General features: G+C 40.3%; 3 protein-coding genes across 10 annotated transcripts in view; 2 read left to right on the top strand and 1 right to left on the bottom strand.

Annotated features, from left to right (window-relative positions):
* PARP9 (poly(ADP-ribose) polymerase family member 9) lies at positions 1 to 9444 on the top strand. 2 transcript variants are annotated; one of them, XM_032113953.1, is made up of 10 exons: positions 1 to 90; positions 466 to 505; positions 1231 to 2060; positions 3376 to 3597; positions 3678 to 3890; positions 4617 to 4677; positions 5123 to 5485; positions 6276 to 6424; positions 7159 to 7324; positions 8523 to 9444. In XM_032113953.1, exons 1-10 carry the CDS (start codon positions 76 to 78, stop codon positions 8858 to 8860), a joined length of 2397 nt encoding a protein of 798 aa, XP_031969844.1. In that variant the 5' UTR covers positions 1 to 75; the 3' UTR covers positions 8861 to 9444. The 2 variants fall into 2 exon arrangements, with proteins under 2 accessions (XP_031969844.1, XP_031969845.1); XM_032113954.1 differs by lacking the exon at positions 8523 to 9444 and having other exon boundaries at positions 6276 to 6488.
* FAIM (Fas apoptotic inhibitory molecule) lies at positions 9371 to 17046 on the bottom strand. 4 transcript variants are annotated; one of them, XM_032113961.1, is made up of 6 exons: positions 16989 to 17030; positions 15426 to 15485; positions 14653 to 14788; positions 14073 to 14301; positions 12611 to 12660; positions 9371 to 11230 (listed from the first exon to the last, which is right to left on the bottom strand). In XM_032113961.1, the coding sequence occupies exons 2-6, from the start codon at positions 15467 to 15469 to the stop codon at positions 11081 to 11083; spliced, it is 609 nt and encodes a 202-aa protein (XP_031969852.1). In that variant the 5' UTR covers positions 15470 to 15485; positions 16989 to 17030; the 3' UTR covers positions 9371 to 11080. The 4 variants fall into 4 exon arrangements, with proteins under 4 accessions (XP_031969852.1, XP_031969854.1, XP_031969855.1 ...); XM_032113963.1 differs by lacking the exon at positions 15426 to 15485 and having other exon boundaries at positions 16989 to 17046; XM_032113964.1 differs by lacking the exons at positions 15426 to 15485; positions 16989 to 17030 and adding an exon at positions 16841 to 16961.
* Positions 16575 to 24066, top strand: part of CEP70 (centrosomal protein 70) — an 11591-nt gene continuing 4099 nt past the window's right edge. Inside the window, exons 1-11 of one of the 4 annotated variants that reach the window (XM_032113956.1) lie at positions 16575 to 16901; positions 17573 to 17672; positions 17831 to 17954; positions 18281 to 18461; positions 18786 to 18955; positions 20052 to 20111; positions 20794 to 20893; positions 21281 to 21369; positions 21701 to 21775; positions 22826 to 22928; positions 23586 to 23756. In XM_032113956.1, coding sequence (XP_031969847.1) covers positions 16851 to 16901; positions 17573 to 17672; positions 17831 to 17954; positions 18281 to 18461; positions 18786 to 18955; positions 20052 to 20111; positions 20794 to 20893; positions 21281 to 21369; positions 21701 to 21775; positions 22826 to 22928; positions 23586 to 23756 — 1224 coding nt within the window. In that variant the 5' untranslated portion in view covers positions 16575 to 16850. Of the gene's footprint in view, positions 16902 to 17069; positions 17159 to 17215; positions 17355 to 17572; positions 17673 to 17830; positions 17955 to 18280; positions 18462 to 18785; positions 18956 to 20051; positions 20112 to 20793; positions 20894 to 21280; positions 21370 to 21700; positions 21776 to 22825; positions 22929 to 23585; positions 23757 to 24066 lie in introns of those variants that run through there. The other 3 variants (XM_032113958.1, XM_032113960.1, XM_032113959.1) reach the window with 3 other exon arrangements.

Below are 24066 nucleotides of genomic sequence, written 5' to 3' on the forward strand. Positions count from 1 at the left end.
CCCGCTCTGGCCGCGGTTCCCCGCTTCGGACCACGCTGCAGCTCCGAGCGCTGAGGATCCGCGCCGAGCCGGCTTATGGGAGTCCTCCAGGTACCGCAGAGGAGCTGGGGGCAGAGGGCTCGGGGCGGCGGCGGCCTCAGGGGCTCGGGGTGCGGCGGGAACTCCCGGCGGGGCTTAGGGGAACAGAACAGTCCCGGCCTCTGGCCTGGCGCTCGGAAATTACTCTGCCCGGCCTCTCCCTCCTGCGAGTGAGCCGGAGGAAGCTGTGGGCTGTCCACAGAGCTCCTGCAGCTCCGAACAGCATTTTAAAAACTAGAAAACTTTCTACAGATGTTTGAAAAGCTGGTGCTGCCGGTTTGATTTGCAACAGAACCTCTCCTGTAGGAAGGTACTATGTGTAGCCCACATACTTTGCTGCTTGTAACGTGTACTTTCTCTTTCTTTTTTTTCTTTTTATTACAATAGAGTTACATTTCAGATTACTTCAAAGGGAAGCCCGATTTAGGTAAGCCTCTCATTTAGCTATCTGCGAAGTGTGTACTTGTATGTAAGTTGAAAACTGCCAGGTACAACCAGCAAACTGGAAAACAAAAGCCAAAAGCAACCTGAAATTAATAATTAATATGAAATAGACACAGTTATGAATCACCATTATTATTCATTACTTCAACCGGACTTGCTTGCATTTTTCTTTTAAAAGCAAGAGCTCAGAAGTGCTTTGATGAATCGGCGTGTATACTTTATAAGTGCAAAACATCCGATCCTTTTTACAAGCAGGTAGCATACCCCAGAGGAAAGTTTGATTAAACTCACACATATTGATTTAAACTAATTAACATAACTGCTGCATATAGTACTGCTGACATCTGCCAGGAGAGGGCTGTATTGCCATGGTAATAATGTAAAAACTGTTCCCTACAAAAAGTGCGTTAAAAAGCCTTTCTGAGTTCATACAAGGTTCCTTACAAAGAAAGAACTTGCTTGTGGGCTTTAAGTACAGACCAAATAAGAGTCACAGAATTAAAACTTAGCATCAGATCTCTGTGGCACAGTTAAATGAACCTTCTTGGGCTTTCTAAATCTCTGAAAAGGGGAGGGAGAAGATTAGACTGTAAAAAAAAAAAATTGTTCAGCAATGACAGTAGGATAAAATTGAGAGCTATAAGCCACACTTCTCTGTAAAAAGACATGTTTTGATAGTAGTATCTTCTGTTTCACTTTATGTCCTAGGGTCGATCATGGTAATGGATGAGGTCAGTTTGATCCCCATCAGTAAAGATGCCTATGAAGCTCTTAAGAGAAGAGACTACTGTCTAAATAATCTCGTTTCCAAAAAGTTTGCTTGTACGTTGGCCTTCAGAAAAGCAGCAAAAAGTACTGTCGAAGTATACAGGAAAAAAGTAAAAGGGGGAATTGACATTTGTGTTTATAAGGATGATCTCACAAGACATGAGGTTGATGCCTTGGTGAATGCAGCGAATGAGTGTCTTGAACATGGAGGTGGTCTCGCTCTTGCCCTTGTAAAAGCTGGAGGGCCAGAAATAAAAGAGCAAAGCAGTCTTTATATTCAAAAGAATGGAAAAGTCAAAGTTGGCAATATAGCAGTGACAGGTGGAGGGAAGCTTCCTTGTAAGGAAATTATTCATGCAGTTGGGCCAAGGTGGAATCCTCATGACAAGGAAACATGCTGTTTCCTACTTCAGCAAGCTATTTGGAACATTCTGTGTTATGTTAGTGCTTCAGGAAAGTTAAAGTCTGTGGCTATCCCAGCAGTGAGTTCAGGTGTCTATGCCTTCCCAGTTGATTTATGTTCTCAAGTGATTGTAATGGCTGTAAAGGAATTTGTTGAGAAAAGTCCACCAAGCTGTCTCAGGGAAATCCGCCTGGTGAACATTGAAGAGTCTACAGTTGCAGAAATAAAGAAGGCCTGTGAAAAGTTTCTGGGTGATACCAATTCACCTGAGGACACTGTGTCAGCTTCACCAAGCCAGCTTTCAACTTACCTCAAACATGGAGGCATTCGCTTGCGCATCATAAATGGATACCCTGAACAGCTGAAGGTAAGTCTGTCCTGTAATTTGAGGAACATGGTGTTGCCTCCAAGTCTTTGTGGGATTTGGAGCCCAAGAGTTCAGAATGCATTTTGTATCAGTTCACTAAATAGTTTTCTTCTCAGTTTGATGAGAATTTACACATGGTAAATAAGTTATAGTAGTAAGGAGTTGTTTTTTGTCTAAATGGGTATTGAACTTTAGAATGTTTTTATTATACATGGTGTTACAATAGGAAGCAGCTAAAGATTGGATGATTAATAATACATTCCTATGTGAAGGTTTATCTTCTTATTATATAGGAATTCACATTTTATCATGCACTCTATAGAAGTCTTCTCTTATTTTCTGCCTTGCTTTTTTTCCTATCATTTATGTTCTTATAACTCCATTACTGAAATTATTCAGCAAACACTGAAACAGCTGAAAATAATTTAGATGATGTGCATCTTACCTTTAAACAGGGCAATATTTAAATTGATTAACTTTTTAGCTAGAAAATCTGGTGCAAAATGTATAAGCTCAGTCACAGGAATTCAACAGAGCTCTTAGACTGCAAAGTACAGCACAGGAACAGCATTTTCTTTTAGCAGATACTGTATCTTAAAATAAAAAATAAACTTTTATTATGAAGACGTATCGTAATTGAATAGGAAGTTCATTTTTTGGTGTGAGAACAAAGGATCGCAAAGTTGACCTTGCAGGGAATTTTATTAACCAATTCTACAGCACTGAAAGATGCACATGCCCTCAAGACTGTGAGGAAAACATGTTCTTGTGTCTTTAGATAATATTCAACAATAAAGGCTAGAACAATTACTGCTATTACAGGCATTCTGTAAACAAGTTTTTTGCATTGTCCGTATTTGAAATACAGGACGCCTACTATGAGAGTCTGCTTTTTCCACTGGGAATTGGAAACAATCATAGCTTTGCAGTTCCCTTACATGTACTGACACCGCTAGTTTGGTGATGTGTCCTTGCTACCCTAAGGCTGGGATGACAGCCATAGTTCTCTCCTGCTGATAATTGGCACGTGGGTCATTTGGATAGTGAGAGTAATAATTCTGTTCAGTACACTCTGATGACTGGAACAGCTTTGTGCACGCCATTGGTTTCTGAACTGCCACTGCAAGGTGCATACTTTGATGTATTCCAGTGCTGCTTGTAGTAGTAAGTAGTAGGAAAATTCAAGCAGCTGATCTTGAATGTGGCAGTCAGGCCTTTTTACAGGAATTGTGCTTAGAAAGAATGCTCTCTGTAATAGCAAAGCTTTCAAACAGTCAGTTTGAAGTATACTGAAATTTGCACTCTTTCCTTGCAGAAAACAGCTATTGTTAACCCTGTGAATGCAAGGGGTGAGCCTACCTCTCAATTTTCAAGACGACTGATGGAAGAAGAGGGTTCAGCTTTTCAAAAGGAACTTCAGCATCATCTTAGATATCCACGTTTTAAGGAACCCATAGTAATGAAAAGGCGTGAGCTGCCTGGTGTGCCTGTACTGAACGTGGTGTTGAGATGCCAGCATCCGGTGTTACAGTGTGAGGTGATGATCACTTACTTTGGATTTTAATGGATTTTCATGTTGGGTGATGGCAGGACTGAAACATTTTGTTTTTCCTGCAGGAATTAAAGGATGCAGTGAAAAGATGCCTGGGTCACTTCCAGGACCACTCATCTCCCTCAGTTTCTTTTCCAGTAGATTGGTCACCAATGCTGTCTGTTGACATAGTGGCAGAGACCATGATAGAAGCAATTTTAAATTTTGCCAGGGCACATCCTATGAAGAAGAGAGAAGTGCAATTTGTCGTTTTCCCAGATGACCTTGATGTCTGCAAGGTAATAAATTTGTTGTTAACTACCCCTAAGGAAAACAAAAAGCTAAAAATATTTCCATAGGTGGCTGAAAATGAAGATAGTCTATTCTGTACTAGCAACAATTGGGAGCAGCAGGTCCCAATCTCATTAGAAAATACTCAATCTTTGCAAATATTTTTTTTCACTAAACTAGAAGTCTTCACCCTGTAGTCTGATAAAAATAGGAGGGAACTTCAAAATTGTCATGTCTGTCAGTGAATGTATAAGAGTCTACTCTTAACTCATTAAGGGACAAACATTCCTCCTCAGGAGATATTGTCAGTCAGTTTTGGTTTTTTGTATGGAGCTCCTAAGGCAAAACCCTATTAACACATTCTATGAGCTAATATAATAGAAGAGTTTCAAGTAGACAGGCAGGAGAATAGTCTGGATTTTAAAACTGAGTAGGGATTCATCAGCATTAAACTGCAAGTAATGAACACCTTTATCTTACGTGATTGCATGAGAAATGCCACAGCCGCAAGGAGGTGGTAAAGGTGCCAGCCATTCAGTGTGTAAGGTGTGTTACCTTAGGAGATGCCGGACAGGAATGCATTTGATATTGTCAGGAATAACATTTTGGGGAAAATTGACAATTTCAGAATTGGGGGTGGGGGTGTAAACTGCTTGTCTAACAGTTTTGAAGAGATGAATTGCATATTTGACGAAAGAAGATTGCAAAGTCCTCCTAAACTTTTATCTTTCAAGGTTCTCCAGAGAAAATTTTATTCAGCAAATCACAAACTGGAAAACAGAAGTGATCCTTTGAGTAAGTAATGAACAGAAGGGGCATTTCCAGTAAATGAGCACTCCAGAATTGAGAATTTGTAATCACATCCCTTTAAAATAGGGAACTTAGTATTTACCTGTGTGTCTTGTGGAGAGGAGGAAGCAAAAACTCATGAGCACTTTGTATTTTTACATTAATAGGAATGGAACTGGGCGGTTCCTTTTAAGATTTAAAAACAAAACCCATTGTCATTGCCTAACTTGTTGGAAGTCATTTAGTGAAAGGCAAATAAATTCTCCATATATGTGTGTGTGTGGATTCTGGAAACCTTTCCTCCTTGTAGCTGCATCTCTTTGAGCATACCGGAAGAGTAGTGTGCTTCTTGCACTGTACAGCTTGCATTACAAGTAGGAATTTGTGTCAGCACTTGAAAGTTCTTCACTCTTCCAATGCACTTGTAATTAAAAAAAAATGTATTTTCCAGGTACCGAGTCAGGGGGTCAAACTGCAAGCAGTGAACCAATGATTGAACTTAGAGGGAGCACACCTACAGCACTGGAAGCAGCAGAATCATGGCTCCAAACTGTAATGCAAATTCAGGAAGGTCGCCCTGCTGTTATTGAAAATAACTACATTTTTTGCCTTGGTAAAAAGGAGTTTGCAGAACTCTCTCGAGAGCAGCCTTCTAGTTTATGCATGTCAGAAGAAGTGAGAGGTGGACAAGCAAGACTGAAATTTCAGGGCCCTCCTGATGCTTTGGTTGATGCAGTGCTCATGACTGAAGAGTTACTGCTTCGTATGCAAGAGACGACTATAGCTGAACAAGAGAAACTGCTCTACTCATTGTGTATGTAAAGTAAATAGTGACTAATGAAGTAAATAAGTGCCTAAACAAGTTCAAGTATGAAGCAACATGTATTTCTCTATTGCTGAGAGTGGACATACATTCAGTTCACACATGCATACTGAGTATTGCTTTAATTACTGATATCCCTGTACTTTTATCATGTGAGCCCCTGGGAGACCATTTCACTCACTTGGCAGTGTTCCCAGTAGGGCACAGTTTATACAGGGGCTGGCCATGATGTATATCCAGCTGCAGTGGAGCTTCCTCCAGGATACCTTCACTTTAAAGCCTGGCCACTGGAGATTTGCAAAATTTGCACTTAATTAACACACACCTTTGCTGAGCTCTTGCTGGCTACAGCTGGATCACTGTTGCAGGGCTCAGCAGTGGACTTATTCTGCAGAGTCCTTGGCTGTCATGAACAGTTGATACAATGAGTGGCATTACAAAAAGCTACTGAGTGATCAATTTTAATTCATGTTGGGATAGTCACTCAATATAGATACCTTTATATGAAAGCTCGGCTGTGGAGAGGTGTAATGGAGAACATAAATTGCTTTTCTTTGGTTTTCTCTCTCCCTGGTTTCCTTATAATAAATGCAGAAAAATAGAATACATTTCTATCTATATAAACTAGTTCCTCTCAAGATTAGCCTCTGACATTACTTCAGAGAATACTTAACATTCTTTGTTCTTAATTAACCACCAACTAACGTAGCAGGTCTTCCCCCCCTTGCCTTTGCTTCAGACATTAGGATAATGAAAATTCTACTCCCTTTTTCATATCCAGGCCAACCAGAAGCAGGTCAGCTTTCAGAAGGAGACTTTCACAAGACAAGTACCGCTCACTATGTCCAGATTTCGCTGGTAGACTCGCACCTCCAGGAGTTTAAAGACAGACAGAAACAGTTTGAAAAAGCTGGACTTCATGTTCTCAGGGTAAAGAGGATGTTGATGGAAAAACTGAATCTCAGCTGATATATTTGACCTAACATTGTTTAATGTAAGCTTAAAAAATCCAGATGAATTATTTCAATGCATTGCTTTTAAAAATTAGGATCAAATCAGCCTAATCCTTAAGATAGATCCAGTCTTTACTCCTAATGAAAAGTATTTTGAACATGACAAAAATAATCACTCAAAAAGTGATTAAATTCTTAGTCTTTTTAATTGTACTGTATGTTCTCCCTCTTACTTTGTGCTTCAGATGCCCCTTTATAGGACTCTAGAGAAATACGAGATTGGTAAGATTAATTAAGTACAATATTCCAGGACACTATTGCAGTGTGTTTTCTTTTTGTGAGCTTGTCATCAAAAATTGCCACCTGAATTTGCCAGTGTTCTGATCTGATTATGTGTTTAAGCTAGAATCATACTGGGTATCAGTGCTTTACTAAACAGGAGGTGGACTCAGTGTCTTCAGCACAACTCAAATACTGGAAGTCAGTACACCAGGAAATATTCCCCGTGATTTCAATGGGAAGCATGGGATAGTGGTATGGTTCTCTTTGGATCAGTTGCCCATTTGAGATACTTTGTCCACTCTGTGGTCAATGCATGTAAGCTAAAGCAAAGGTTCTTGCATTGAAGAACGTAGCCTGAATAAAAGCACTTATGGATTTCATAGACATTGATCTCCATTTGCTTATGCTACGCTGTTCTTTATGTTACAGATTGAAAAGATACGTAATCCACTTCTATCTGCTGCATTCCAACAAATGAAAAAAAATGTAGATGGTAGCTCCAAAACGACCTTCAAGTTGTACCAGAATGTCCCTGCTGAGTTCTGTAGTTCAGTTTGCCAAACTGGATTTCACAGGATGTATTCTCCACCAACAGGTAATAACTTGCTTTGGCATCTTTAGTCAAAATGAAGTGACTGACTACTAAACTTAGGTTAAAATTAGAAAAAAATGGCATTCCTAAACAAGAACTGTTTCTTACTTGCATTTAGATTTGTATGAGCTTACTTTATTACATACAGTAAGGTTTTCCTTCCTGACACTGTAGAGCCAGCAAGGCTCTAGGAGGATAAGCCTGAATTCAAGCCTAGCCCAGACACTGGACAGAACTATTAGTATACACATAATTCCATGTCCAAGTTTTTTTTTGTTACATCACTCTGTAAAGAAAGTCAATGTCCTTAGGTAGCTGCTGCGAACATGTATTCAGCCACTTGTTGCTTTGAAGCATGTTCAAGGGCCTCACAAAACACTGAGGCTGGAAGGTGGTTCTGAGGGTCATCCAGCCCAGGCCCCTGCTCAGATCAGATGTGGTCAGAGACAGCAGATAATCTGATTGCTCATGCTGCCATTCAGAGTAGAGTGGGCTTGGAGGAAAGTTGTGAGCTTTATGAAATACTGTAGTAGACAGATGCTTTCAGAAGGAGAAAGAATTAAGTGTTTAGTGCTTCATGCTGCAGTCGGGGAAGGGTGTGATATTTTGTGTGTCAATTGCAGAACTGGGATTTCAAGCAATAAACTGTTCAAAAAGTGGAGATTTGCCTTTCTTTGTCTATGCAATGTACATGGCACATTTCCACACTTTAAAAGGAATAAATAAGATGTTCTAATTTCTTTGCACTTTCCTATGTGATACTGTAACAGCACTTTATGTGACCTTTTTCTTATAAATCTCAAAGCTTCTTCTTTGTAGTTTGCATTTTTAAGATCTTGCTGCCTTTGTTGTTTATCAGTCCCTTGTACATGATGACTGAAGTGTGAGTCATATTTATTTTATATAAATCCTTTAGACCTTGATGGTTCAATCACTGGATTAACAGCTAAATCTAAACAGTTACCACTGGAGTAGCAGTTAACTGGAATGGCCATCAGCTGTCATTGCTCGTGATTTCAGTGGGAGGTCTGTGCAAGCATCAGAGCCACTCCATGTGAGTTAACTTCCAAAAGGATGGCACACATTGAGCAGTAACATCACTTGTAACCCTGAATCAAGCAGCAGTCTCTTGGAGCTACCACCCTGAAAGAACCAACCGTTAAATGCTTTGTCCTCTGAAAATTTTTCTTTCTCTTTCCAGAACAAAACTATGGAGCTGGCATTTACTTTACAAGGAACCTGAGGAACCTGACCAAGGATAGAGCTACATGGGAAACAAATTCTAAAATATACGTGTTTGAGGCTGATGTAGTAACTGGCTTACACACTAGAGGCCAGCCATCTTACATTGTGCCACCAGGAGTGGAGAGGGATGCCATTACCTTATATGACAGTTTAGTAGACAGTGTACGCAGTCCTGACATCTTTGTCATTTTCAACGGTTTTGGGGCCCTTCCACAGTATTTGCTGACTTGTTCCCCAGTGACTGAGAGGTATGTAGCTTCTGGAGAAAACCAGCAACATCCTCAGTGGGTATAAAGCAGAACTGTACCTACGGTGAAGACCCTCTGAAAACAAAGTCTAGTGCTTAGATTTGAGAGTAGTGTGCTATGGTCAAAGCGCTTCCTGAAAAGTACTCTGAAATATTCATGAAGTAAAGAGTAAGTTAATACCTGAAGGAGATGAGGACAAAATTACTTGTGAATGGAAGCAGAAAGGAAAGCATCCCAAAATACAGTTTAACATTTAACATTAACATTTAACACACCTGGTCATTTACTTAATTCCTTAAAGTGATCTCAGCTTGTGAGTATACACTTTGATGGTTGTGTGGGCTGTCATTCTTCCACTGCATTTTCTTAATCTGCGATACTGCATATGTCAGGGAAACACAAGACATCTTGGTTGTGCCTTTTGATTCTTAAGTTTTTTTTTGACTTAAGATAGCTTTCACCTGCTACATTCCCCTATTTTCCACTTAGGGACATGGTATTATATACACATAGTTATGACAAACATGAGGAAATACTTCATGATTTCTTACAGTGGTTGCTTTTACAGTTTTTATTAGTTACTTCAAGCATTGTAGATACATGTATTCAAAATAAAAAGTACGAATGTCACTATCTGTTAACTTGCATTTTTCTATACAGTCTTAAGAATGTGATTTGTACATGAGCTTCAGATTTCTCAGCAACATTCAATCTATTTGAAAGGCTACAAAATAGTAGAGAACTGGTTCAAGCTACAGCTTGAAATTATTTTTCAATGAATCTACCTTTACCAACATCTTTTAAAGATTACATTGTCAGCCTTGTAGCCAGGTATCCCCATGCTGCTTCTGCAGTGACCTGAAGCAAATACACGGAAAAGCCCAAGAGCTAGCTAGCTATTACAGTAATTCCAGTGTAAAAGGGGATTCAGTCCTGCACTTGGGTGCATGGAAGCTTTCTTTAGTAAAGCCTGCAAATGGGGAGCAGTCTGATCTCTAAAACACAGATGAAATCAGCATTTAATAAAACTTTTCAAAATAATTTGTTAATGGATTCCCAGGATGCTTGTACTGCATCTGCATCTCCTGAGCTAGTAGTTGTAGTGCTAGGAACCACTCACAAGTCCAAAAGAAATTAAGTTATAAAAGTCTAATTCTGAATTCTGAGGTTACAAGTGGAAAATTTTTTTAACTGTTACAAAATAAACTTCTAGATTAATATATTTATATTTTGGGTTTTGTAAGAATTATTTTTAAGATCAGCTATGCCTGCTGTTGCAAAGGGTAGTTTTGTAGTGTGAGTCTCTTAACACACGAGGTTTGTTCTCAAGAAATCAAAAGGTTGCTCTTAGAAATTATGCTACAGTTCTGAAAACAGAATTAGTCTATTCCTATTTTAACTATTCCATTTAAGTAACCAATTGTTTTCCACTTCTGTCCCCTTTTTCCTCATGTTTCTTGATTCACACATTACTGCCATGAAAACACATAGTTGTAGATTTAAGATTTGCTAGCACTGAACGAAGATAAGTTCTCATTTCAGCATGTGTCAAGAGGTATCATTTTTAAAGGGGTTTCATGGCAGGATTTTTTTTTTTTCTTTCTGTTTTGAAAAAACTCAGTACAGAGTTTCTGAACTACAGCATCAGTTTTCAGAACACCTAAAGGAATGTTATTTTTGGCACAATGTAACATCTTGCTCCTAGTGGGAATAAAGAACAGTTTTCAAAACTCAGTATTACTTTAATACTGTAACACAAGTATTGGTAACTGTGTATTTCATTATTAACTTTTTATTAACTTTGTAACTCCCCTTAACTGCATCTGAAAAGGTTTGTAGTCAGTTTAATAGAAAAAATAATTTTAGAGAAAGCTTTTAACATCTTACTCCTGTGCCCAGTAAAGGCTTTCTCTTCCCTCCACATACACCTGCAGTTTAGGATTCAGTGTGACTGAATATTTATCTTCCATTTTATTACAGAATGATTTTTTCCTGATGTATAATTTCTCTTTAAGTTCACCAGTGTTCTCCACACGTAGTGATATACTATACATTCTAGATATATATAAGTTTTTTTAAAAAAATGGTAACGTAAGAGGTTGTATATAATTATTTTCATCTGGTCGTCAAAAAGAATAATTTCATGTACAGAAACTAGAAAATAAAGCCAGCACAAGCTAAATGTACCAAGTAGTACATATCAAAATAATTACCACAGTAATTGAAAATTCCTGATCTTAGTCCTACCATAATCAGTTAACCAGGGCTATTCCACAGCCTCTGGGATTTCTCTGTTGTCCACAATGAGGGTATGAATAATTCCTTCCTTTCGTTTCCCACTACTGACAGCCTTAATGCAACAGCTGCGATCAGCAACAGTGAAGTGAGTTTCAGTCCCATCTTCCACAAATTCACCCTGGGAGAAAGGAAACAAGAAACACGTGATATTTTAATAAATGAAAAGCTTGAGTGCATCAATGTCAGGATCACTTGCAGTTCCCACAGATACAGCAGCTTTAGGTACCTGTGACAAGTACTGCCCAAAAGCTAAACAAAGCTGCTGAATCTCAGGCAGGGCTTTGCCAAGGTGCCCAGTTAAGGATTTATGGGTATTAAATGATGATGAAAACGTCACACAATCGGAAATGGTAAAGCTGGAGTTTGTAAATCAATATTACTGATTCACATCAGTAACCAAAACCAGAAAAGGCAGCGTCCTGCCACGTTGTGCTGCACAGCCAGTAGGTGCCACACAAACCTACTCCGAAGTGGCAGAAAAAGGTGAAGTATTTAGGATCCCCTGAGTCAAGTACAACAGTTGTGTATCTTGGATACACATCTGCTGCAGTTATGTGATTTCCTGTTAGAGATTTTGCCAGGCATGGCTGTGTTTTTGTCATGATGTTTGTGACAGCAGGACAATCCATGTGCTGCTCTAATGGAAGCATAGTGTGGCACTAAACTTGCACTCACAGCTTGCAAGAATTCTTCCGAGTGCTTTCAGTACATTGTAGAAAAGGCTGATGGCCATCAGGAGCAGAAGTCCTGATTAACTGAGAGAGGAAGTTTCTTCCACTGATTACTAAGCAAACATTTGGTGAATCTTTTCATCCTACTCTCAGGTGTAGCAGAACTGTTGATTTTACAATTTGTACTCATCCAGGGGCTTCCCTGTGGCAGTAGTAACCACTGTAACTCCTCCCTGGTGAGAAAACACATCCTTCAAGGATGGGGAAGTCTACCTGGTATGCATATTGATAATGCAAAAAGACACCAAATAGATTAAGTCTTCTAGCTGTCAGCCTGCTCTAAAATTTAATGCAGATGTCACAGAAAGATTTTATTTGTTCCAATGAGGCTCTTAAGCCCTAAGTATTAGGAACATCTCTAGATGGAAAAAAAGCTTGAGTCAGAACAGACTACATGTGCTCAACTTTCAGTGACAACTAACACAAGCAGATTTGGATGCAATGGTTCTACACTCTGCCTCAAACTCAAGTCCTTCCCACTCCCTAGAAAGTTTTCTCCCTAAAAACCCTGACTCAAATTTCTTTTGTTTGTCTAAAAAGGGTAAACAAAAGCATTATTTATCCTTAAATAAGCAGATGTTTGGTATCTGAACTGAAATACTGCCCATTATAAAATTCAGTGAAGGTCATTTGGAACAGACCAGGAGCATCCTGGCTGCCTCAGCCTCTTTGGGAAAGGGAGGTAATGTGCCACTCTGGGGCTTATTTTGCCAAGCTTTGGTTATGTATCCATAGCCTGGGAAGAGCCTTTGGAAGGGATCACATACCGCTGTTTCCATTTTTTGGCCGTTGCACCACACATCCATAGTGTCCTTTTCTGTGAAGGAAAAGGAAAACAGAAAGTAGAAAGAAAACGGTATTTTTTTTCTCCCTACAAACAAGGATCTAGGGATTTTAAAAATCTACTGTTGAATTTTACTTCCAATTTCTAAAAGATGTTCCTAAGTAGCCATAGTACCTGAGCTACTGGGTTTGCTCTCACTGGAGAGAGAGGAGGCTCTGTCATCAACTTTTTCTTTGAAGATACATTTTTACCCCTCCCTAGCCCTGGCTATTAACACTGTGTTGTTCTGAATAGTGCCAGAGATACTCTGACAGTCTTAAACTGAAAAAATTAAAAGACAGAAAAGTGAAATAATTTCTGCTAATTATTTGAGTGCTGTTTATTCAATAAAGCTCTAACTCTTCTTCCAGGTCAATTTAATTCAAAAGCAGCATTATTTAACATCCATCATACTGTTTGTATTCATAACATTTTGAAAACACCAAGTACCACTTTAAATATAAATCTTAGATTTTTGTGCATTTGAAACAGAATATTCTTTTACTTCTCCCAGCATATCCTCCTTAAATTACTTTGCTCTAGAATTCCCTTTACTGACACTGTCATTCACACATCATCAGCAGAGAGCTGAACCCTGCTTGCCTTTCCAGTAAGCATAGAGGTTAAAATTCTGTGAAGAGACTTATCTGTTTCTGGCACTAAAACTGTCTTTCTTCACTGCTCGCCTTCATCTTAGGGCAGTTCATTCTGTCCTGAGGTTTAAGAAGAAATAATAGTCTGAGATCTCTTGTCTCCAGCTCTAACTATACAGCAATGTCCAAGTGGAAGTTTTCCCACTAAATGCCATGGACAAATTCCTCAAGGGATCCCTTCCTCCCACTTGCTTGTAATGTAACTGGGAAAGGGGGGCAGAAGAGAATATATTGCCTAGCTATTAAGAAAGTGAAAGAACATCATCGGAAGGTTTTTGTTTAAATTTGTGGATAAGAAGTGATGCAGAAAAAAGAATGCTCATCAATCTCTTAAAAATGTGGAATAAAGACTTCTTGACATGGCTGATGATTTTTGGGAGGAAAGCCTGGCTACCTGCTGAACAAATTTAGACACACATGAGGTTTGATCACAGTGCAGGTAAAACTTCTGTAACAGGCTTCGCCTGGAGAACTGCCTTGCTAGGGCAACTCTATGGATGCAGCAGCAGTAATACCTCCCAACCCTTCTCCCCCCCAAATTTAGACCACACTGCTGTAGGCTCACACATGTATAACAAGACCATTATTTTTCAGACTGTCCTTGGCATCTCATTCCAAATTTCAAAATCCCCCAAGATTTTATACTGCATCAGTGCTACCCACTGAACTGTGCGTTCTCTTAATTGCCAGTTTTCAAATGCACACAAGTTTATTCAAAGGCAGCAACATGGTAGTCACTCAATGTTTACTTACCTAGAACAATTCTATAGTCTGTACCTCCCAAGTTCAATATCCAGGTATTGGTTGTTTTTAACCTGTTCTCCATATACTTCTTGAGACTCTTTCCATTGATCTCCAAAGTATATTCATATGCAAAGCCACCGACGGCATCAATGTTAATAGCAGCTTTAGTTTTAGTAGCTCCAACAGTGAAGGTTTCTTTACCCACTAATTTAAACATCCATTCTCTTCTTATTTCTTCCTGTAGAAAAAAAGACAGTGGGTATTAATTGAAACACCTGAGTGCATGTTTTAATATTAAAAAATTGAACTCGGGAGACAGCTCAGTACTGAACTATTATTTGGGAATGAATGCATATATGGTGCTTTGTATGCACAGAGTGCCTCTGCCCAAAGACAGCAAAGCACTTCATGAATACTCACACCTTAACTGGAACTGAAAAACAAAATGATGTAGTTTATTAAATTAGGTAATTAACTGAATGTACCTCACTTGCATTTATTAGTCTTTTGTTTGTTGTGAAGTGTGCTGCATGGAAGTGCAGTTATATAATCTGTATCACAGTGAATTTTGAGCACATAGCAATTTCACCTTTCCATCAACATAGACAACACGCTTTCCTGAAGTGGTCCCATGTTCAAATTCAATCTTATGAACACCATCACTTAAAGCTACTTCCCAAACAGCCACCAAATCTGTCATCTTCTCTAAGTAGCTGTACCGAGACCTAAGGAGAAACCAACAAAGTAAATTAATTGTCGTTGAAAGTTCAATTCCCGATGTCTGCAGTTCAAATCTTTACTGCTTCTGGGCAAGTCACTTTTTGCAAATAAAAAATGAGACTTGAAAGAATAAGCTTACAGAACTGCTTATACTTTCATGTTTTTCAAACATTCAAATATGACAAAACATCACAAAATATAAACAGTTAAACAGGCTCACTTTGACAAACAGTACAGACACAGCTAGCCATCTAACCTCTAAAATTCCCATTTCAGGTGACAATAGGTAACAAAGTTATATTTAGTTTTAAGATACTCCTGGACAGTTCTGCTATTTCTTGCTAGGCACTAAAATATATTATTTGATTGGTCTCAAAGAAAGTTTCAGCCTTTTAGACTTGAAAAAATAATATGACCAGTTTAGCTATTTGTGGTGTTAATGGATTTGTCTGTAATCCGTTAACATCTCATAAACACTACCTAAATCATTCAGATACGCAACTCTGCACACACGGACACAGGGGAAGGGACCTGGCAAGATACCCTTTAATTTAAGTAATTTTTAAAGTTTAGATACAGTCATAAGTTACTACTGGAACTGTGGATATCTTTCCAAATCTGCTCATATCACAGTTCTTTTACCTTACTTCATCTTCACAGACAGTAATCTCCTCACCGGATGCCATAGAAGCCAAAAGAGTTCTTAATCCAATTAGCAGCAAGAAAAAATAGAAAAGCAGAATAGTAGCAGAGAAGCGCTGAGGTCTAAAGTTTCATCATTTTCTCCAGTTAAGATAAAGGACACTTTTAAAAGCATCATTAACTGGCATGCAGTGCTAGCTGTCATATATATGATGAAATAAAAACACTTAAAACACAACCATCTTTCCTCTAAGACAGAAAGCCAAGTGCATTTTAAAAAGTATTATATTTTACAAAACTAGTAAGTGCAGTTTATCCTAACTTTGCTAGCTCCTCATAACGTTGTCAGTTACTGGATGGAAAAATGGGCTGCCTGATTTGTGAGACAAAGCTTAGAAACGAACAAAGCAGGAACCCAATCCAGAGCTGCCCATCTCAGTCCCAGACCGTAGTGAATTTGGGACTGGGAAATAGCACAGGCAGTAATTTCACCTCCTCCCTTTTCTAAACCACTGCAGTAGCTTTCAACAAGAACATCAGTAAATTTGACCTGGCAGTTCAGTCACAACATTTATGTGAGCCACAACGAACTAATTTCTTACTTAAGAGGTTTTTTAGACCATGACTGTGGTTTACAACCACTGTTTTTTAATGTGTTATTTTCACTAATTAATTTCATCATCATCTGCCTTGTCTGTGCTTATCAATAAGCAAACATGTGCTAATAAATGCCGAGGAGATTGTTTTGACCGTTCCCGAAGTTTCTGGTTCCTGTGAAGGCTGGCATCCCCGGGCACACGCTGGGAGTCAGGCAGGGAGTATTTCCCTCCTCTTGTCCAAGGAGCAGGCTCGGGACAGACCCGCGTGTGTCCCCGGCCGGGGTCAGCACAAGGAGCGGCCTCGAGCACACGGGAGATGCCAGAAGAGCTGTCCACAGACCGCCCGGAGCCTTCATCACCCCGGGCAGGCCGCAATCCTGCGGCGTGGATTTTAGGCGTCATTTAGGATCAATGCTTAAAGGATTAGGAAGCATCCCAGAACACACAAAATCCTTTTTTTTTTTTTTTTTTTTTTCCCCTTCCCCCCAAATCATGGTAATGAAGTAATACACTTTTATTTTAAATCAAACCCGAGCCCAGACTCCAGGCCGATCCCACCCGCGTCCCAAGGGAAAGCCGTGCGCTGCCCCAGGGGGAGCGGGCGCGGCGCCTCCAGCGCCGCTGGCTCCGAACCAGGGACACACATCAGTGCTGCACCCACTGCCTCCATTCACCGCACCTTCTGCTGACCCAGTCAGCAGCCCAAGGCGATGTTTATTCCTTTATACGGAAGGGCTCCTTCAGAAAACTAGGCTGGGATTACGGCTCCCATAGCATCCACCTAATCCCGGCAGCGCTCATCGCGGGGCGGCGTACCGGGAGGCGCATGAGCTCCGGGGACGGCAGATTTCCCCCCACCGTTACCGCGGGCAATGAGGTTTTTTTTCTGTCTTTTCCTTTATTTTTGTTTTCATTAGCCCCGCTCCCGCGCCCGCCGTGGCTCCCGCCGCGGCCCCGCTCCTACCTCCGCCCGGTCTCCTCCCCTCGCCTCCCGCGCCGCAAAATGGCGGCGCCCGCGCAGCGCCGCCCCGCGCCCCCCCGCCCGCCCGCTCCCGCCGCTCCGCTCCCGCCCGAGCGGCTCCGCGGCCTGGAGAGCGGCCCCTCTGCTGCCCTGCGGCCCTCGCCATGACCGAGGTACTCTGCTGGCCCCGGGTGTCGCCGCTGGGTGGTTGGAGCGGGGCAAAAGGCGGTGGAACAGTCCATAAACTCCCAGAGCCGCCGCCTCCTCCCTGAGGGCTCCGCTCGCGGCGGGGCCGCTGCGCCCCGGGTGCGTTGGGGGGACCCGAGAGTCGATGGTTGGAGTTTCCTAAAGAGGCGAATTTAACTCGTTGTGCGTATTTTGCTTTCAAATAGGGATCAGGAAAACTGAGCATGCTGTGTGTTGTTAAGTACGCTTTTCCCCAATGTGCTCTGCAGATCCTCCTGTAGAGGCCTTTTGGGGGTTTGGGGTTGGTTTGCTTTAATTTGGGGGCATTTGGTACCTTCTGCTGCACAGCTGATGGGAAGAACTCAGGTTTCTCCCTCTTTTTCCCTTTCTCCCAAGTGCAGCAGGAGAAGGCAGAGTGGGAAAACATAAACAAGGCATTAATGCGTCATGGGTTGAAACCTGTGAGTCTTCCTGCCCCCCAAAGCTGCAGAGATACATCAGGTAAGGAAATGTAATTTTGGCCCTTTTTGTATTTGGAAATAGTAAGCCTGAGTTCATGCATCTCTAAAGCTGTGACTTCCAAATGACAGCAGACAGGCAATCTTCTTTGGCTGTTAAAAGCCTTTCATTGTGACTTTGCTTATGTTTTGTATCTCCAGATACCACTGTCCTAGACAGTCAGTCTTCTCTAGGAATAAGACTTGCATTAAAGACGCTGGTGGAAGACACTGAGCGACAGCAGAAGGTGATGCAGGGACTCATGGAGGCAAATCGGTGTCTTAGGTAAGACACAGTCGAAGGAACTTAGCAGCTAATGGAGAGTAAAAGTATTATCAGTGTGCATCTCCAGCCTGGTGGAGATTTTGTCTCACCAGAGGCTTAAGACCTTTTTCCTGAGGTTGTTGTCCAATATGCAGCAATGTTGTCCCAATTCCTTTTGGGCACTTCCGTTATTTCATGTGCTGCTTCTTCTCATACTGGCACATTTCCCATACCTGCTGCCACAGGGTACTATCAAACCTCATCACGTAATGTCAGGCATGTGCTTCCTGCACTGTCTTTAGTGAAATGAGTTTAATTTAAAATCAAGGATTGATTTCTTTTTTCAGAGAAGTGGTACGACTAGAACAAAGTCGGGCATCTCGTCAAGAGCAACGGGCTAATGATTTGGAAAATGTGGTGAAAAACATTAAGGCCAAAATTTGTCAGCTAGAAGATGAAACAATAGCTAAAGCATGCCAGCATCAGAACCGAGTCAAAGAACTTCAAAAAGACCAACAGGCTACACAGGTAATTCAGATACTTCTGCCTGATAATTCAAACTTTTGACTTATGAAGGTTCTAAAAATATTTACATTGATTCAAATAAACATGAGTCCTGGGTCAAGACCTAATAGGGTTAGTACACTGTTTATAGCTAAGTTTTTTCAAACTATGCAGAATTTTCTAGAAAGAATTTAGAAAAATATCTGTATCCCTCTTCCACTGTCTCTTCAGCGTGGCTAAAACCCAAGTGCTCATCCTTCTTGGGATCAAGTGTGTACCTGGGCTTGCACATTACAGTCAGATTTTGGGTCAGAACAGTTCAATAATGCTCCCATTGCCTGTTCACAGGTAAAATACCAACAGCAGCAGGAAAAGCTGCAAGAACAGGAAGAGATTATTGCCCACTTGCAGAAGGAGCTGAGCAGAGTTGGGAGGGAGGAGAGGCAGCGAGTTGCCACTCAAAACAAAATGTTTTGTCAGTTTTGCAAAAGAGCTCCCAAGTCTCTTCTGGATCAGCGGTAAGTGATTCTCTGACACTGCTGAACCACTTGTAGCATTAAATGAAGAAACAGATTTTAAAGTCATGCTTCTTGATATTTATATGTGAAAAAAAAAATAATCTGGAGACCTTAGGAGTACAAGATGAAATATGAATTCTTGTAAAGGTACATCAGTGCAGTGATATTTTGCTTTTGTGAAATTGTAAGCCAGATAAATCCATGGCAGAAATTAAAAAATCGCCACCCACTGCCCACACTAGATGTCAGCAAAGGGAAGGGAATGATTCACTCTGCTCTGTAGCTGCAGTGTCTGCTAGGATGATCTCATCCTGAGATTCTAACATTTAAAAATGTAAATTAAAAACAAAAATACAAGAAACCCCACCTTTTAGCTCCCCCCAAAAAGAGCCCTTCCAGTTTTGGGAAGTGGTCTTTGCAACTGCTGACTGCAGGCTTGCTGTTAACTTCCAGATACTTTATGGTAAGTTCCCAAAATATCACAAGGCTCTGTCTCTTGCCAGTAGGACTTCCATAGCTCTGCTACAATCAGACATTTGCCAATTCCTAGGCCTCAGATAACCATTGCTTTGTTGTGCTGATATCACCTGGCTTCCTAGGCCTGGCCAGCAATATTTACCTGGGAAGCTTTTAAAAGGGATTGTGTGTGCTCAGCTTTTTGCTTGAGCCCTCACTGTACGAGAGGAGGGACCACTGAATTTGGTTGCCTGTCCTCTCTCATCTGTCTCTCCCAAACAGAAAATTTCAGAGTGCTCAAGACACTTTATTTTGACTGTGCCTCTCTGTTAATCTTGCTGGGTAACCGTAGCCATAAGATGAGGAGGCTGGTGGGCAAATTTAGCTGTTTTCTCCTCTTAAATATTTTGCTACTTCTAAACTAGTACAGATTTAATGCATCTACTTTTCTGTAGAAAAAAAACCTGTTTTGGCAAAGTATGACCATGTTTGTCTGGTATGAGAGAAACCCCACTGTTTGGAGCAGCCATTTCCAAAGTGCACTGCAGCTGTGCAAGCTGACCTGGTCCTCTGGGTTGGTCACAGTATGAGTTTTTTGAGAATATCTGAAATTCAAAATTAACACTTTTCCTTTCTTCAGGTACCTTTGTCTAATTGATTATTATGAATCTCAGATTAGTCAGATTAAAAAGGAGCTGAGGTAGGTCTCATTGAATGCCTTACGGTTCTACTGTTCAAAATTTTCTTAGCCCTTACTGTTCTTTAATCTTACAGGGCTAAATAGTCTGTGCTCCAGATATCACTAGCATGTAAGAAACAGCAAAGAGTTGTAGTGGTCCTGGAAATTTGGATTTTTCCAGAGAATAATTTGCAGTCAGGCTAAGCAGCTTCTCAGTCAGGAGACCAGGAGAGTTAAGAAGTTTGGGATATTCAGATATTTGAGCTATAAGTTTGTTTTTTGGGGTTTTTTTTTCCCTTTTCTCTATTGCCATGGTTCACAGACAGAATTACTGCATTAGCTGTGCTCAGTTGACTGATCTCCCAAAACTAAAGCTTTTCAGCTCTATCCCAGTGCCTGCATGGCACAAAGCAACAAACAGATACCGGAGACATTCCTATACCTCGAGATTACTGAGATTATTGAGAAAACTGAAATGGGATTTGCTTGTACTGGAGTTTCTCTTGTAGAAAAGTGCACTTAATTAGCATATGAAACAGCTTTCCCAGAAATTAGAGCCTGGATGTTAGGGCAGAATTTCTATTCTATTTACTTTGTAGTCTATGGAAATGTTATTATCATATATAACTGCTAACTAAACCAACTTTAAATTTTTGAGCTAATTGAATTGCAGTAAACTGAACCAATTTATATTTCCCAATAGGCAATATCAAAAAGATGAAGACCAGGTCCAGACAGAAGTAAAAAACAAGGAAGAGTTCTTAAATCTAGATGCTACTCCTAATTACAAAGCACTACTCACGGTATGGAACTGCCAAGAATAAGTCAGTGGAGATCTCTCAGTGGTAACCCTCCAAGAGCCACATACATCAACATGTTTGACTTCTGTCCCTTGTTCTTGTCATGTCTTCTGAATTTTTAACCTCCCTGGGCAGAGTTCCCTGTCCTTGTGTAAAGATCCAGCAAAATGTTGTGAGTCTGCTGAGGATTGCATAGACCTTCTCAGTCACAGTTCTCACCTGGGGTCTAATGCACCAGGTTCTTGGTCTCAATCATCTGATTCCTCATCCATGCTGTCTTGCTGTACAGGCGATTGGGAACCCTTCTTAACATGCACATTCTTTAAATTGTTCAAGCTTGTTGATTATGAAATGAGTGCAATAAAAGAAATAACCCAGTGTATGTTGCAGTCTTTCCAGAAGCAACTTACTGAAACAAAAGCCAAGAACGAACAGCTTTTGCTTGAAAATATAAATCTCAAGAAAGATTTGGAAATAAGGTGAGAAAGGATAAGTATCATCCTTTGTAAGACCATTTCAGTAGACTTTGCTTTACAAAGCACCAGCAATTGTAAAAGCAAAGTGTGAAATCTGCAATCGAAGAAATAAGATATGGCAGCAACAGCCATGCTCTCCTCCCTACACTCTTAATAACAGCTGCTAATGGTTAGTTTGCTCTTTATTGCTGTTGTCATGTAGAAATGTAGCAGAATTTCATTTCCAGAATAATGTTTTGGCACTGGCAAAGCTTTTTTACTTTTTCACTTGAATGAATTTTATAGATACCTTCCAATGCAAGACGAATAACTTGGTACTTTTTCTTTCTAACAGGCCAACTGCACAGGAATTAAAATTTTACAAGCACCAAGTGAAGAAACTACAGAAAGCTCTAAAGAAAACTATCCAGTAAGTATATTTTTTCAGGGACTTTGATGAATCCTCTGGCCTTCTGAAGGCAAAGTTACTCTGCAACCCATAAAGTAGAGAGTAGCTTATAAAGCACGTGCCTTATCAGCATTCTTTGGAGCCTGGTTATGGGCAGCAAGTGCTGTTAGACCTCTAAAGCCCTCTGTATTTCTGAAATGATGGCAGGGTCTCCAAATGGGGGCTCAGCAGTGTGGTTTTTTTCATTTCATTTTGTCTGTCTGGATTTGATGGGAGTTCTTTTGCAGGCAAGATGTACAGGGCCATCTGTAGTGTGTGCTGCTTCCATGAGCTGTAAAGGAAGCTACTGGTTTCATGATGGATTATGAATGTGAAAGTGTGAGTTGGCAAAATGTTGCAGCTACTGACGTTATATCCATATTATTTTTAGAAATTGACTTTTTTTCTGAAATATTGCTAAAAAAATACATGAAAGATATTAAAGATCCAGTACTAACAAAGTGTTTTTATCTGTAATTTCACTTAGTCATTTGTGCATGTGTATACTGGATGCTAAATATTTTATAGCCTGAAAAGGACATCAGTTAAACTTTAAAATAAATATACACGTTGTGTATATTTAAATGGTCTTTTCTCTCATGCAGTGGGTATGATTAAGATGAAGAAGAGTAGTCAGCTTTGTATAATAAGCCAGGAAAGATGTTCCAGCAGAAGTGGATAACGACTCAGCTTGGAATTTGAGCCTTTTGAGTAAAATTCTGGATTTTAAGTCTTCAGCCATAGCAGAACTCTGGCAACAGAAAAACTGGTGGTGTCCCTTCTAAATCAGCAAGCAGTCTGGCATAGCCTCAGCCTGGAGACTTGAGATAAATTAATGATATTTGCATTAGGTGTTGTGTTGTCAGTCTGTGCTGCTTGGGTCTGATGGAATTCTATTGACCAGCATCATAACGTGGATATTTGACTTCGTAGGTGTGAGTATGTGCTACACACCTGGTTCTCCCATCAAGTCAAAAGGTAGTATCTCCTGCTAAGGCTGCTTGTGTGACCCACTGTGTGTATTTTGTGCAGATCTTCAGGGAGTAGGACCGGAGAAAGAATAGAAGAAAAGAAAGACTCTGGGAGAGTTGCAGGAGTAAATCAGCTGCAGGCAGCTTGCCAGCAATACTTGCAGGTACCCGAATTGTATCTGTTCTGCGTGTTTCCAGCACTGTTACAATGAAACATTATCCATGTTCTGTTTCGCTGTGTCAGTTGGAGCGTGCTGGTTTGAGGCTAAGAATGCCTATCAAGCTCTATAAGCAAGATGAGTCATGTTCTGGATTTGGCAGTCAGTGTAGGCTGGTTCTTGGTTGTTCTGTCTCAGTGTAAACTACCTGAAAACACAGCAAGGAAGCAGACACTAGGCTGGTAAATGTGATTTAGCTGAAGTCTGTTCAGGACAGGGGATTTGCTCAAGATCTTGGGCAAAACAGATCCTTAGATTACAGTTTTAAACATGCCTGAGGAGATAGAGGCTTTTATTTTCCTTTTAATTAAAAAGCCCAAATATAATAAAACTTAGCAGAATGTAAACTGTGGAAATAACAATGGATAAATGTTAAATATCCTTCAAAGGGATATATATACTTGCATTACTTTTACATATCTTCTAGCTAGTATATGTTTAAATCTTTGAATCTATTGCATGTTGAATGCATGTGTAAAATTCATCAATAGTAATATTGGAGCTATTTATGACTTAATTTTAGGAAATCATGGCTGTGATAGGGATTTTATTGGAAAACATCATACATATTTGAGCAATAACATTTGTTATTTGTTGTTGAAGGTTTTGTCCCATATTGATTCTATTTTGCGAAGCCCAAGAGCTCCTCCATTAATATTTCAGCCCAGCAAAGGGCCAATGCAAAATTACATTAAAGAGAATGGACAGGGATGTGGATTTGAGCACCTTCCACTCACCATAGAAATGTGGGCAGATCAGCTCATGGCCCTAAAGGTAACAAAATGTTGTTGTACTCCGCTTCTTGGTCTTCCTTTCCTCTGCTCTCCACTCCTCCATCCCTCGCTCTGTGTAGTTGTGGGGGTTCTCGTGTGTAGCTTTTATTATTGCTTGGTGTTAAATTTTAAAAATAATTCTGATGTCCACGTGAAATATGTACCAGAGATACTTCTCTGTGTAAATCTTTTATTTGTTTTTGTTAACTGGCTGAGTCCTTAAGAAAACACTTAAGCTTTAGAGTCCATTTCACACGTTTAAGGATAGTGCATTCTCTTTCTTCCTCTTGTCTGGCCAGAATAGTGACTTT

This window comes from Corvus moneduloides, chromosome 7 (assembly GCF_009650955.1).
Source record: "Corvus moneduloides isolate bCorMon1 chromosome 7, bCorMon1.pri, whole genome shotgun sequence".
Classification (NCBI taxonomy): Eukaryota; Metazoa; Chordata; class Aves; order Passeriformes; family Corvidae; genus Corvus; species Corvus moneduloides.